At 42.9% G+C, this 13,649-nt stretch overlaps 1 protein-coding gene across 3 annotated transcripts in view; it reads left to right on the forward strand.

Moving 5' to 3' along the window:
* Positions 1 to 13,649, forward strand: part of GIT1 (GIT ArfGAP 1) — a 98,435-nt gene that overhangs the window by 38,704 nt on the left and 46,082 nt on the right. For all 3 annotated transcript variants that reach the window (XM_069945865.1, XM_069945867.1, XM_069945866.1), the window contains exons 2-6: positions 3,659 to 3,792; positions 8,373 to 8,485; positions 9,056 to 9,161; positions 11,397 to 11,483; positions 13,365 to 13,495. In XM_069945865.1, the coding sequence (XP_069801966.1) occupies positions 3,659 to 3,792; positions 8,373 to 8,485; positions 9,056 to 9,161; positions 11,397 to 11,483; positions 13,365 to 13,495 (571 nt within the window). The remainder of the gene's footprint in view (positions 1 to 3,658; positions 3,793 to 8,372; positions 8,486 to 9,055; positions 9,162 to 11,396; positions 11,484 to 13,364; positions 13,496 to 13,649) is intronic.

Here is a 13,649-nt window from a genome sequence, read left to right on the forward strand (position 1 = left end):
TTTTTCAAGGCAGGGAGAGGTGAGCTCATTTGTCTGTTTTAAAAGCCCCTTTAAATTGTGCAAGCTTATCACTAAGGTTGTGGGAATCTTAGCTGGATTTAACTGAGGTTAAAAGGAGTGCTTGCTTGCACATGCCCTTTCAGGTCTACTCATTAAGGGACCGTTTACACTACGGAAAACAGGTAGAAATTCCAAGCGAAACCCCCGACTGCGGACTCCGCTCAGAATCCCGCCTGCTATCAGTTTCAATGGGATGACTTGCGCACCTCCTCTCTCTGTGCCTCTCCGCTCAAAGAATTGACATATAGCTACCTGTACTCCTGTGGTAAATGTTGTTCAGATTTTTATGCGAATCAGTTGAACCCGCAGGTATAGTAGCCTATCAACTTTCCCTGCCAGATGACAGGGTAGAGAATGAAGGTAAAACATGTTGGAGTTCAACTACTTTTTTGTTTTTAGTGAAATAACCCACCACCAGCGTTGTCTGCTGGCCCCTTATCCCTCTTCCTATAGATGACACATATGTATAGGTACGTTCTGCAGGTGGCTATTGAAAGTCTACCGTCCCCTTTGACACATTGAATGAAAACTTTCCATTCCAGACTGGATATACCCCTTTAGGGTGCGTTCACATGTATTAGATCCGCAGCAGATTTGATGGCCCAGATCAGATTCAAAGCAAATCTGCGCCATCAAATCTGCTACAGATCCTGTACGTGTGAATACACCCTTAAAGCGACTTTGTACCCACAATCAAACCACTTGTACCTTCGGATAGTTGCATTTAATCCAAGATCTGTCCTGGGGTCCGTTCGGCAGGTGATGCAGTTATTGTCCTAAAAAAACAACTTTTAAACTTGCAGCCCTGTGTCAAACTGCTGTGGCCTAGAGTATCTGTGTCATCATTAGGAATGCCACTGGCAGGATTTGTCCAATTCCTCTGCAGTGAACACTGCACAGGTGTCTTAACGATCCAACACATGTGCAGTGTTCTCACAGGCGATGAATAGGAGAAAATCTGCCTGGAGCATTCCTAATGATGAGGAGGGCGGGGAGGAGGAATGGAGGTCGTGCCAGACTAATGCACAGCCGGCACAGGGCTGCAAGTTTAAAAGTTGTTTTTTTAGGAAATTAACTGCATCACCTACCAAACGGACCTCAGGACAGATCTTGGATTAAAAGCAGCTATCCGACGGTACAAGCGGTTAGGGGGGGGGGGTAGATTGTGGGTATAGAGTCACTTTAAGGCATAAATCTAAAAGATGTTGTTTTTGAGACCTTTGTGTTGGCTGCCACTGCAGCCCTGTTGATCCTATAGGTCACGGTTGACTATTAGTGCCCTTGGACATGGCTGAACATCTTCTATATATTAGATTCATTGGAATAGTCTGCCTCAATAGTGGAAGGTCCTTTTCGTATACTTCAGTGAGCTCATCTTCTCTTTTATGAGGGGATATGTTGGCGGCTCTGAAATAAATGTGGCTTCCTGCCTGGATATTTGCGGCTCTGATGTGTTCAGTTCAGGAACAAACAAAAGTGATGGGCCATTTTATTAATCCAGAGGCATTTGTAATTGTTGGTTTGCAGGCTGATGGCTATCTGTTGTTGTTCTTCCTCCTGTCACAATCTGTCTGGCTCCCAAACGTTCCGTCTCGTATAATACAAATGTTGGATCTGAACTCCGCTTTAAGCCGCCACTTCTGTTCCTCACCAACTATTTCTCTTTCATGTGAGGTTATATTAGGTTGCATAAATTATTTCTGCCTGTAATATCCAACATTTCTACGGCGTGTACTGGGGGTTGTCCTAGCTTAGACCTTGGTGGCATATTTCGAGGATGAAGTGACATTTCCACAAGGAAATTACCATGACTTTTCGTTTCCTGTCAATTCTCTCTTGCCTTCAGGCACTTTGGATTGACCTTCGGCATATATCTGAGCAATAGGTTACCAATCAGATTCCACCTTTCATTTTCCAAAACATCTGTGAGCAATGAAAGGTGGAATCTGATTGGTTGCTAGGGGCATCTGAGCCAGTTTCACTTTACAGCAGTTTGATAAATCTCCCCCTATGTCTATTCTCATTTTTGTATATTGTTCTTCAGGGAATGTTTACATTAAAAAATACAAAAATTTTAATAATTAATAAAGGGGGTATTCCACTCTAGCATTACTGCCCATTATCTATACAGTCTCCTCCCCCCAGTTCTGAGCTGCTGCTTTCTGCTGAAGACAAAAAAAATCAGTCTGTGAGCTTTTCTCTCAGTCTCTTGGTTATAATCCTAGACGTCCCCTTTAAGAATTCTTTAATTGCATTTCTAAGGTTATTGTCTTTAGTAACTTCTTTCTCATACATCTCCAGAAATAGCACAGTGACTCATACTATAGCGCTACCGTTCAGGGTATATTCACACGTGACTTACACACTTTCCACAGTCGTTTTGTGTGTCGATAAATCGACAATATATTAAAGGGAACCTGTCACCAGGGACGAAGATACCTGTGCCCGAAGTTGTACGCGCCGCTGTGATGAGTCCGATGCCCATAGAGAATGACGGCTCCACTCATTCTCTATGGGCATCGGACTCCTCTCTGCAGCGTGCGCACTTCTTCGGGCGCTGATATCTTCGTCCAGGGACCGGCTCCAGAAACAGGACTTGTCGGAAAGGGTAAGTATCCGGGGGCTGCACCGGGGGTCAGGCGGCCTCTGTCCAGCGTTCCCAGTGACTGGTTCCCTTTAACATAGATAGCAGCAGTGTCTAAATCTGAAATTGTTTGATTGTTGTAGATTTTTCTGTGAATTTTTTTCCTCTGAATTTTTCTTGTCTTAGGTTGACATTCTCATGTAGTGGTTTTCTTCTACACTGTAGTAGTAGTAATAATAATTTTTGTACAACAGGGCTGTTCACCCTACCATATTACAGGTGCCAGGTGTGTAACCGGGCTGCGTGTTGCGTTCAGTGTCCCCTATTTGCATTGTAGAGGGGGTTATGCATAAGTGGCTACTTTCCATTATGGTAAATAATCAGAACAGCTGACTGACATCTTGTGATGTGAGTTCCAGTAAACCGGCCCTCACCGTCACTTCTTAAAGGGGTAGTCCACCCAAAAAAAATTTCTTTAAAATCAACTGCTGCCATGAAGTGACAGAGATTTGTAATTTACTTCTATTAAAAAATCTCAAGCCTTCCAGTACTTATCAGCTGCTATATGCCCAACAGGAAGTTGTATTATTTCCAGTCTGGAGAGCAGGAGGGGTTTTCTATGGGGATTTGCTCCTGCTTTGGACAGTTCCTGACATGGACAGAGGAGGCAACAGAGAGCACTGGGTCAGACAGGAAAGAAAACACCACTTCCTGCTGGACATACAGCAGCTAATAAGTATTGGAAGACTTAAGATTTTTTAATAGAAGTGAATTACAAATCTCTGGCACTTTATGGCACCAGTTGATTTGAAAGAAAAATTTTTTGGGTGGACTACCCCTTTAAAGATATGTTGTAAATGTGTTTATTTTTTTGCCAGTGAATAGAACTTTATAGTTTCAAGAATTTAGTAAAATTTATTACTCAAGGATCTTTCCCTTGGTGCTGCATACAATTTCCAACACAATTCTATAGATTGATTGTTTTAGTTAAGCGTGCTTTTCCTTTCTTTACAGATCCTGGCTGGGCCTCCATAAACCGAGGAGTGTTGATCTGTGATGAATGCTGTAGCGTGCACCGTAGCCTTGGAAGACACATTTCAATTGTCAAGCACCTCCGACACAGCGCGTGGCCATCCTCACTCTTACAGGTCAGCTTATAAATCATAGATAATGTTACTAAAGGGAAAATAAACAGTAAAGAAGCCCACACAGTGCATACTTACAATCACTATTCCTGCAGTGTAATCTGTTTTATCCCAGCTCTGCTGCATCCATACATTTCATTGCTGTATCGGTGTCATGTGTACTCTGATCAGCCACTGTCTTAACCTTAAGATTTCAAACTACAAAATCTGCTATTACATGGGCTAAAGCTGTTATATCTGCCATGCGGTAGGACAACATCTATCAATATCTCTATATATCTCTAAATAAGTTGATAAACTGCTAATAAGTATACAGTCAGGGAGGCTAAACGGTCATCAAATGCATTTCATCTATGTTATCATTAACAGTAACTCAAATGGGAGTCTGTCTTCCCCTGTGAAGAGCTTGTGTGGTTCTCTCTATCTCCTCCACAGTGACCATAGGGCCTCTTGGCTGCTTTTCTATTAGTGCTTTCCTTTGTTAGTGGTCACATACAGTGTGAAGAGCGCGTTCTGACCATTTCACAGACAATACACAGTTTCCTCTTGTATCTCGAAGCATTACTCATTCTGTCCACTGGCTCACAGTCCCATCTGAGTGGCTTCCGTTCTGTCACCCAGACGGTGGGAATTCTGTTCTAGTCCCATTCTCCTGATACACAAGCTGTGGAAAGGTTCACAATCTTCTGAGCTTCTTTAGTAAATCTGTACCCCTGGGTCTAGTGTACTCATTAGGGGGCAATTATCATTTGGTGCAAAATGCATGAGAAAAGACAAAGTGTCAGCTCTATAACAACCTGAGATTCAGGTTGTTATAGAGCCAAAACGTCGTCTTTTTTATGCATTTGGCACAAATAAAGTAAGATTTTTCTACACTGAAATCGATGCTGTCCTCGATCTATACTATTTTGGACGTTTAATTGCCGGGTGGAAGCCGACCTGGAGAGGGCTGTGCATCGGTGTGGGGATACCACTGACTCCGCTGTGTGGATTGTGTGTGTGTGTGTATATATATATATATATATATATATATATATATATATATATATATATAATAAATAATGGTATGCTGGGCTGTATATATAATAGTATGTTGGGCGGTATAGCTAGAGGGATAACCAGTAGGAAGAGGGAGATTGTGATCCCGCTGTATAGAGCACTAGTGAGACCACATCTGGAATACTCTGTCTAGTTCTGGAGACCTCACCTACTAAAATGTATTGATACAGATGAGTCCAAAGACTGGCTAAGATAAAGCAAAAAACTGTGACAAAAACACAGTGTGACAAAACTCTATAGGTGCAATTTTTATTAGGCAAATATCATTATTTACAAATATATACAGGCATATACTGGGCCAGACGTGTGAGTTCAGGTGGAGTGCAGTCTTCTATTGCGCCCGACCTAACCAGTAGATGGAGCCCCCTGGTATGGACATCCCCAAGTCCAGGACAGGGGGCCTGTACCTACCCTAAAACATATAATTAAGATCAAACTATAATTGATTTACGAGAAAAAATATATTTTCATGGAAAACATGTTCCCTATCAATGGTCAGAGTTGCACCTAAGGTCCTAAGAACAACAGGGACACGCTCTGAGGTTGTTGAGGATCAGAAGCAACGTGAGAAAATATTACTTTACTAAAGGAGTAGTAGATGCCTGGAACAAACTTCCAGCAGATGTGGTTGGTTAATGTACAGTAACTGAATGTTAACCTGCCTGGTATATACATATAGCTATCCTAAGATAATAAGAAAGGAAATACTAAAAGGGTGGACTAGATGGACAGACTGATGTTTTTTCTGCAGTCTTCTATGTTTAGCATTCTCCTTACCTTCACATACAAGACAGGAATGAAAAGTAACACTAATTTATAGATGAACCATGATCAAGCCATTCACAGTATATAATGGTCACAGCTCCCCACATTTCCTATATAACAGCCTCTGCACAGTGTTCAGAGCATGCCTAAAAACCTCTCCCATAGAAGTCATAGAGTCCTTTCCAGGCTACAGGTTTCAACGTCCAAGTTACTGCTGTATATAATATGGTTGAATATTGTTAGTAGAAGCTTAGGTAAAATGTCCACCCCTACCCCAATTCATCTGTATAGTAGATAGAATAAAAAAAAAAAATCAGGAGTCTTTACCATATTATTAATGATCTTGTATTAGAAATTGCTGCCACATCACACCCTGTAAATCTTCTATATCTAGATATTTAGTATAGAGTATTAATTTTTTTTTTTTTAGTTCTCAAAATACAAAGCGGTAACAGGGTCCAGCTGAGCGGGGGAGGCTGATCACCAGATGTCCGCTTGGCCTCTCTTCTGGGACACATACATTCATGGGTGTGGAGTATTTCTGTATACATCCAAGGAAAACTTAATGTATCCGTATGTCAGGGCGGGCGCTGCGTACTGAACGTGTCAGGCGGACAGAAAACATGAGCAGATGCTCGGAGCCTTTTAGTGAACATATATAAAATAGAGAGCGCCTGATGTTTCCTGCCCTTCCAGGGTAGTAGATCTATGGTGCGGAGTTATTAACAACCAAAGCCATAGACAGTATTCTATACAGTATGTCCTCTCTTACCTGAAATGAGAAGTCAGAAAAATTATCAGTAGTTTTGTATTAAAGGGCTGTCTGCAATTTAAGTCTAGAATTAGTCAGATGGATCGGTTGGTTATTATACAACAAAACTTCTGGGCAATCAGTTTTTCAGGCCGTCTTGCCTCCATTTTTTTCCTCGCATTATTTTTTCATGTATCCCTTGCCAATTCACCTCATGTTTTGTTGCACCGTTGTTGATACACATGGGGGATACCTCTAAAAAAGTTATTCGGATATATACCACTGCACACCCATCCACTTTATTAGCCCAACCTACTAGTGATTAAGTGGAGTCTCTTTAAAGCGGAAGTACCATAAGGTACATATTTTTTTTTTGTTTTGTTTTTAACACCAGCCGATCGGCACCAGCTTGGGGATCCCGGTGGCAAGGTCGGTTTTTTTAAACTCCGCCCAGTTCCCACGTTTAGTAAAGTTTGCTGTATGCACTGGGAGCAGGCCCGCTGCCCCCAATGTGACCATATCCCCTCCTCTCTGTGACACAGCTCCATTCATTCTAATGGAGCTGCATCACAGAGGGGAGGTGACATTGTCACACTGGGGGGTAAAGGCGGTCCAGCACCCAATGCATACAGCTGGGACAATGCACGGCAAAAGAATGGCACCATGCAGAAACTGGGTGGTGTTTTACAAAAAAGGATTGTGCCACCGGGATACCTGAGCTGGCGCCAACCAGCCCCTGTAAAAAAAAAAAAAAAAAATGTTGATTAACAGACCGGATGTCGTCATGTGCAGTAGGTGGCCGTACACTAGTGAGCATGTCACTTTTTGGCTATTTTGTCCGTAGAGGCGATGTCTGGCTGGTGATTTGGGAGAGGGCAGCTAAAGGTCCGTTTACACACACAGATTATCTGACAGGTATCTGCCAGATTTTTGCAGCCAAAACCAGAAATGGATTTAAAAAAAAAGAGAAACCTCAGTCTTTCCTTTATGACCTGTTCCCAGTTTATAGTCCATTCCTGGCTTTGGCTGCAAAAATCTGTAAGATATGTCAGATAATCTGTGTGTGCAAACGGACCCTAAGACATCTATATGTACGACCTATAAAGAGAACCAATACAAACTGATGTTCTTTTGGTACCACACGCCTGAATTCCTACACGCCATGAATCCAACACTACCTAAGGTGTGCTGGAGGTGTGGGGGGGAGTGAGCACTCTCCAACATATATATTGGACATGCCCTTTGATAGTCCTTTACCGGGAAATGGTACGGGACCTGATCAGGGAACTTAGCAATTTAGAAACCCCCCTGGACCCTGTCTTTTTATTTAATGTGCCTTCTGTAAAATTTGGTCGCAAAACTATGAAATTACTGCTCCATATTCTTACGGCAGCCAGATGTTTGGTAGCCCGATTCTGGAGGAGAACAGTAGTACCCACTAGGGATGACCTATTTGCACGTATTCTGGATGTTAGGAATATGGAACAGTTGACTGCTATGATCAACAATAGACTAGACTACCTTAAAAAGGTCTGCAATCTATGGGACGTATATTGGGTGGAAAAAGAATCTGCTCACACTAGGGTTCCGCGGGCCAGGCAGCCCTAACGGCCTATGACCCTTTGTCCTATCCTTTCCCCCTGTATGTCCTATGTCCATTGTCTTGTCATCCCCCATTCTTTATTGTTATTTGCTTTATTTGCTGACTGTGCAAGGTTTAAGATTGTTTGTATGTTTTGTTCCTTAAAATTCAGAGAGAGCCTTAGAGATAACTGTGCACTGCTTTATATACAAGACGGCTATGTTGGTATTGTGTTCTTTGCCTCCCAACTGTTAACTTTTATCACAATAAAAAAAAATGAAATTATTGCAAGAGTACAGAATATGTGTTGCAGTATTATGTAAAAATAGATAAAACTGCACTTGCAATAATTCTTATCAATCTGACCCGTTAAGCCTTCAAGTTTATTCTTTGTGTCTTATTTTGGGTTTGTTTGTTTTCCACTAGATGGTGCACACGTTGGCCAGCAATGGAGCAAATTCCATTTGGGAACATTCTCTGTTAGACCCTGCGCAGGTCCAAAGCGGCCGACGCAAAGCCAACCCTCAAGACAAGCTTCAGTGAGTATTACACATAGGGTGGTGGTAGAACTTTCATTGGGAAGGTAGATTGGTCACTTTTTGTATTTTTGTAAAGTCAATCATGATAAATGATAAACTAGCCCTATTGGGCGCCTGCAGACTATATCTACACCCTCTGTTGTCTCCTTATCATCATGAGCTACTTCCTCCCGGGTTACATAGGAGACCAATTATGACTAGTATATGGGCAGCTGTATGGTCACAGTCTCCCACAGCTCCCTGGACGGAATACCTGTTCCATTTGGATGAACACCTATGAAATTTCTTTGTATGGAGGGAGATTGCTGCCTGACTCCTATGGGTCACTTATAGAGGAAGACATTTTTGGTTTTAGCCTGTCGAATGACCTGTCACCTTTTGGAATACATCATTGGGGTGAAGAAGAAAGTTTTTTCCACCACAGTAGTTGATAATCCTCAGGCTAGCACTACATTATTTTTAACATAAACTGATTTAACTATAGCTACTGGGTAAATTGCGTTTTATGGAATTTTTCGGACTGCCACTCCCGTTACCAGTCAGTAATGCTACTGTATTTACTCCTTCTAGTCCAACAAAGTCCGAGTTCATTCGTGCCAAGTATCAGATGCTTGCATTTGTGCACAAGTTACCTTGTCGGGATGATGATGGAGTCACCGCCAAAGACCTTAGCAAGGTATTTCCATTTATTTTTCTCATCTACAGTAAAAGCCCTAATATACAACAATTGCCCTATGCTATAGACCCAGCGATCAGCTGACGGACAAGCAGCCTGTTCGGCTGATGTGACCACACAATCGTCTTTTGTAATACGAGATGTGCGGCCTATGAAAGACAAGGTAACGGGCCCCAGGACTGATCCCACCATCATTTGTGCAGCCCTAGCTGCACGATCACCGAGCCATGTAAGGGTCAGTAAATGTCACTTGTATCAGGAAGACTACGGGCTGTGTAATACAGCCTTCATATTCACATTTGGAATACATATTAGACCTCCTAGAAGTTCACTGCATCCTCCAGATTCAGTGGACTGCAATTGCAAAGCGTACACAGTGCTTTCAGAATGTATTCAGACCCAATGCAAAAAAACCCCCAAACAATTAAATTTCCCATTCTCTCTGATTTTCATTTCCCATCGTTCTGCACTCAGTACTCCATAATGACAAAGAGAATGAAAGAAATATTAGCAAATTTCTTGAAAAGGGAAAAAATAAAATATTGCACTGATATCCGTATTCAGACCCTTTACTCAGTGCTTAGAGCCATATTGCACAGTCCCGATATTCCGGATAAGTGAGATCTGCTAGATTAGTGCTTACTGAGCCTATTACACGGCTCAATAATCCTGTAGCAATGGATATATATATATATATATATATATTTGTTAGTGATGTCTGTGCAGCCCTTGCCTTTTAAGTGTAAAATAATAAACTTTATACTTACCTCTCCACGCTCCCCAGTGTTCTTCTAGCTTCTCCCTGCAGCCGCCGATGAAGCTTGTACTCCGGTCTCTGAAGTGACAGGCCGCTCAGCCAATCACTGGCTTATACAGGACAGCACTCAGCCAATCACTGGCCGGGACAGGACAGCGCCGCTGCCAGCAATTGGCTGAGCAGCCTGTCACTTCAAAGACTGTTGTAGAATGATCAGTGGGGGGCAGAACAGGAAGAACATCAGGGAGTATGGACATGGACATGGACAGGTATATATAAAGTCTATTATCTTTTTACACAGTTGGCCAGGCACAGCTATTACTTGGAGCGATGCGCACCCGGCAGCCAATGATTTTTAGCCGGGACCAAAGACACAATCAGCCGATGATCGTTCTCTTTATTACACGGAGCAATTATCTGACAAATTGGCCTCATTCTGCAGACTATCACTCCATGTAATAGAGCCCTTGGTAGAAGCCCCTTTGGCAGTGACTCCAGCCTCCAGTGTTCTTAGCTGTATTCCCACAAGGTTTGCACATGTGGCTTTGGGGATTTTCTGCCATTTTCCTCCAAACTCCAGCCAAGCCCACTGCTTTTAGAGCAGATTGTTGGTCGGTAACCTAGACAATGAGCTGTCAACAATGGGAGGGAAAGAGCAGCATATCCGGAGAAGGAGGCAAGTTTGTTAAATGAATTTTATTTCCAAATCAACTGGTGTCAGAAAGTGCCAGAGATTTGTAATTTAATTCTATTGAAAAATATCAAGTCGTCCAGTACTTATCAGCTGCTGCATGTCCTGCAGGGGAGGTGGTGTATTCTTTCCAGTCTGACACAGTGCTCTCTGCTGCCACCTCTGTCTGTGAATGGAACTGTCCATAGCAGTAGCAGATCCCCATAGAAAACCCCTCCTGCTTTCCAGGCTGGAAAGAATACACCACTTCTTGCAGGACGTACAGCAGCTGATAAGTACCCCTTTAAGTTGCACAAGTTTTTCAATGCTGAAGTGGTGTGTTCCTGCTGCAGTGTTGGTTCACTACTTTTGGACCGTTGCAGGATATGACGGATTAGGCCAGGGATGGGGAACCTTTAGCTGTCCATGTATGATGTGAATTGTAGTTTTGCAACAGTCGGAGGGCCATAGGTTCCCCATCCCTGGCCTAATGTGTATGGCTAGCTTTATTTCAATGTCCCCATTCCTCTTTGTCCGCAGACCATGAAAGCTCATGTGTTGGCCGCTTTACCTGTGTATCAGTAGTAATGATTTTATTCTCCTTGTAGAAGCACTTGCTCTGTTTTTTTTTGCATATGATATTATCATTGTATGTTTTACCTCTTCTTTGCTTTTCTAGTGGAGCAGGTCACAAGTTTAGTGTAGTGATGATGTAAGGCAGGTGAAGAGGATTCCCCGGAGCAGAGGATTGTGCAACTAGCTGGGCTGCCCCCGATTATATCTCTTGTGTTTTTTTTGCTGATTCTAGCAACTTCACTCCAGTGTGAGGACTGGGAACCTGGAAACATGCTTACGTCTGCTGTCTCTCGGCGCTCAGGCCAATTTCTTCCACCCGGTAATCTCTCCCCTCCCGACTGTTGATATCACATTACTGTGTAATCTTCCTGCTATTTCCTGTGTGGCTCCATGTGTTTGTCTTTGTACAGTGATAGTTCTCATCCCACCTACATATGAAATATTCACTTGTGCCGTCACCTGTACAACTTTCTTCTATTAGAATTACAATCATTGTGCCAATGCCCCACATAATCATTATTAAAGGGATATTCCACTCTAACATAACTTTTGATATGTTGCTGCCCATGATGAGAATAACAATTCCTTCCATACTTGTTGTTATTTATTCAGTCTCTTTCCCCCCAGTTCTGAGCTGCTGTTTTCTGCTAAAGACAAAAAAATCCGTGTGTGAGCTTTTCTCTCTGTCTCCCCCTCCCTTCTCAGACAGTTGAAACCTGGCAGGCTTTATCTGCAACTTTGTAGCTTATTTGTAATGCTAAGAGGGATAATCACAACTAGTTCATTAGCAACGTGACCTCAGAATAACCCTCCCAGCATTACAAAGAAACTACAATGTTGCAGATAAAGCCTGCCAGGCAGTAGCGGATGATAAGTCTGTTTCGGGCGGTAGCCCTGGGCCCTGAGCTCCCAGACTTATACTTTCAGTGGTGTATTATCTCCAGGCTACAGTTCTGCCGTGATTTGCAAAAAAAATCTCTGTTTTTTACTGCAATTTTGCAAAAATCAGGGCAAAACTGCAGCCAAGAGACAATGCAGTAACATTAGAGAACATACTGAAGGACTTTAACAGGCTGCCTAATGGAGGAAAAAGACTAAAGCTAGTGCCACCATAGTTACAGTGTGTTGTTGGGGGGGGGGGGGGGGCTCATGGTAAAGTTAATCTACCCCAGTGCCAGGGACTTGTTTTCATCAGCCGTCTCGGAAAGGAGGGGGGAGGAGGGGGAGAAAGAGAGAAAAGCTCACACACAGATTTTTGTGTCTTCAGCAGAAAGCAGCAGCTGAGAACTGGGGGAAGGAGACGGAATAGATCATAAGTATGGAAGGAAATGTTAGTCTCACCATGAGCAGCAAAATATAAAACGTTATGTTTGAGTGGAATACCCCTTTAAATGGCTGCCTATAGCTTCCTGATGTCCTCATAATGTACAGGGGTTGTTTGCTTTTGACACTCCATTTTGATTAGAAAGATACCCTAATGATCAGCTGATCCCACTTTCTGCGACCCACCAAAGTTCAGCTGTAATCCTTAAAGAAACTTAGTAACACTGTCGCCCCCTGACCGCCTACCAAGATGGAGGCACTGCTGTATAGAGATCAATAAGAGCATTTAGAACATTTCATGTTGTCGTGTCTGTGTTTTTATTTCCATAAATGCTTATTTTTGGGTTGTGAATAGTGTCAAGAAGGCGGGGCTTAATGTTTCCAGTAAGGCATAGTCCAGTGAGGCATAGCACTGCTTGGGCCCAGGGGATAAGCCCCGCCTCCTGGACACTATTCATGACTTAAAAAAAGCCTTTTTTGTTCTGAAAAGAGAAACACAGGCAACAAAGGTATGTTCTTATGTTTTTAACGCTTTTATTGATAATCCAATTGATAGCTATCTAGTGGTGCTGCCAATTCGGTAGGTGGTCAGGGGGCAACAGTGCCCCTTTAAACCAGGGATGGGGAACCTTCGGCCCTCCATCTGTTGCAAAACTACAATTCCCATCATGCCTGGACAGCCAAAGGACATAACTGCATATTACAGACAGCACTGAGGACTGGGTATTACACTGCTCCAGGGCTCTCATGTTGTGTTAAGTCACAAAAAGCAGAATCACCCTCTCTCTCTCTCTCTCTCTCTCTAAATATATATATATATATATATAATATATTTTTTTCTCCTCATAGTTATCACTACTATTATTTGTCTTTGCAGGAGAAGGGCAGCACCCCTCTACATGTAGCAGCTAAAGCAGGGCAAGTCCTTCAAGCTGAGCTTTTAGTAGTGTATGGAGCCGACCCGGGGGCTCCTGACATGAATGGGAGAACGCCTATTGATTATGGCAGGTAAAGCGTCAAAGGAGAGAACGCAGAGGGTTAAAGAGAAAGTCCCTTAAAATTAAAAAATGGCTGAAAGGCAGGGGGTGTGAGAAAATAAATAAAGTAAGTGAACTCACCCATCCCCATCCCTACGTAGAGCCACTCCCGAGTCCTGTTGACG

Source organism: Dendropsophus ebraccatus, chromosome 11 (genome assembly GCF_027789765.1).
Source record: "Dendropsophus ebraccatus isolate aDenEbr1 chromosome 11, aDenEbr1.pat, whole genome shotgun sequence".
In the NCBI taxonomy this organism is placed as follows: Eukaryota; Metazoa; Chordata; class Amphibia; order Anura; family Hylidae; genus Dendropsophus; species Dendropsophus ebraccatus.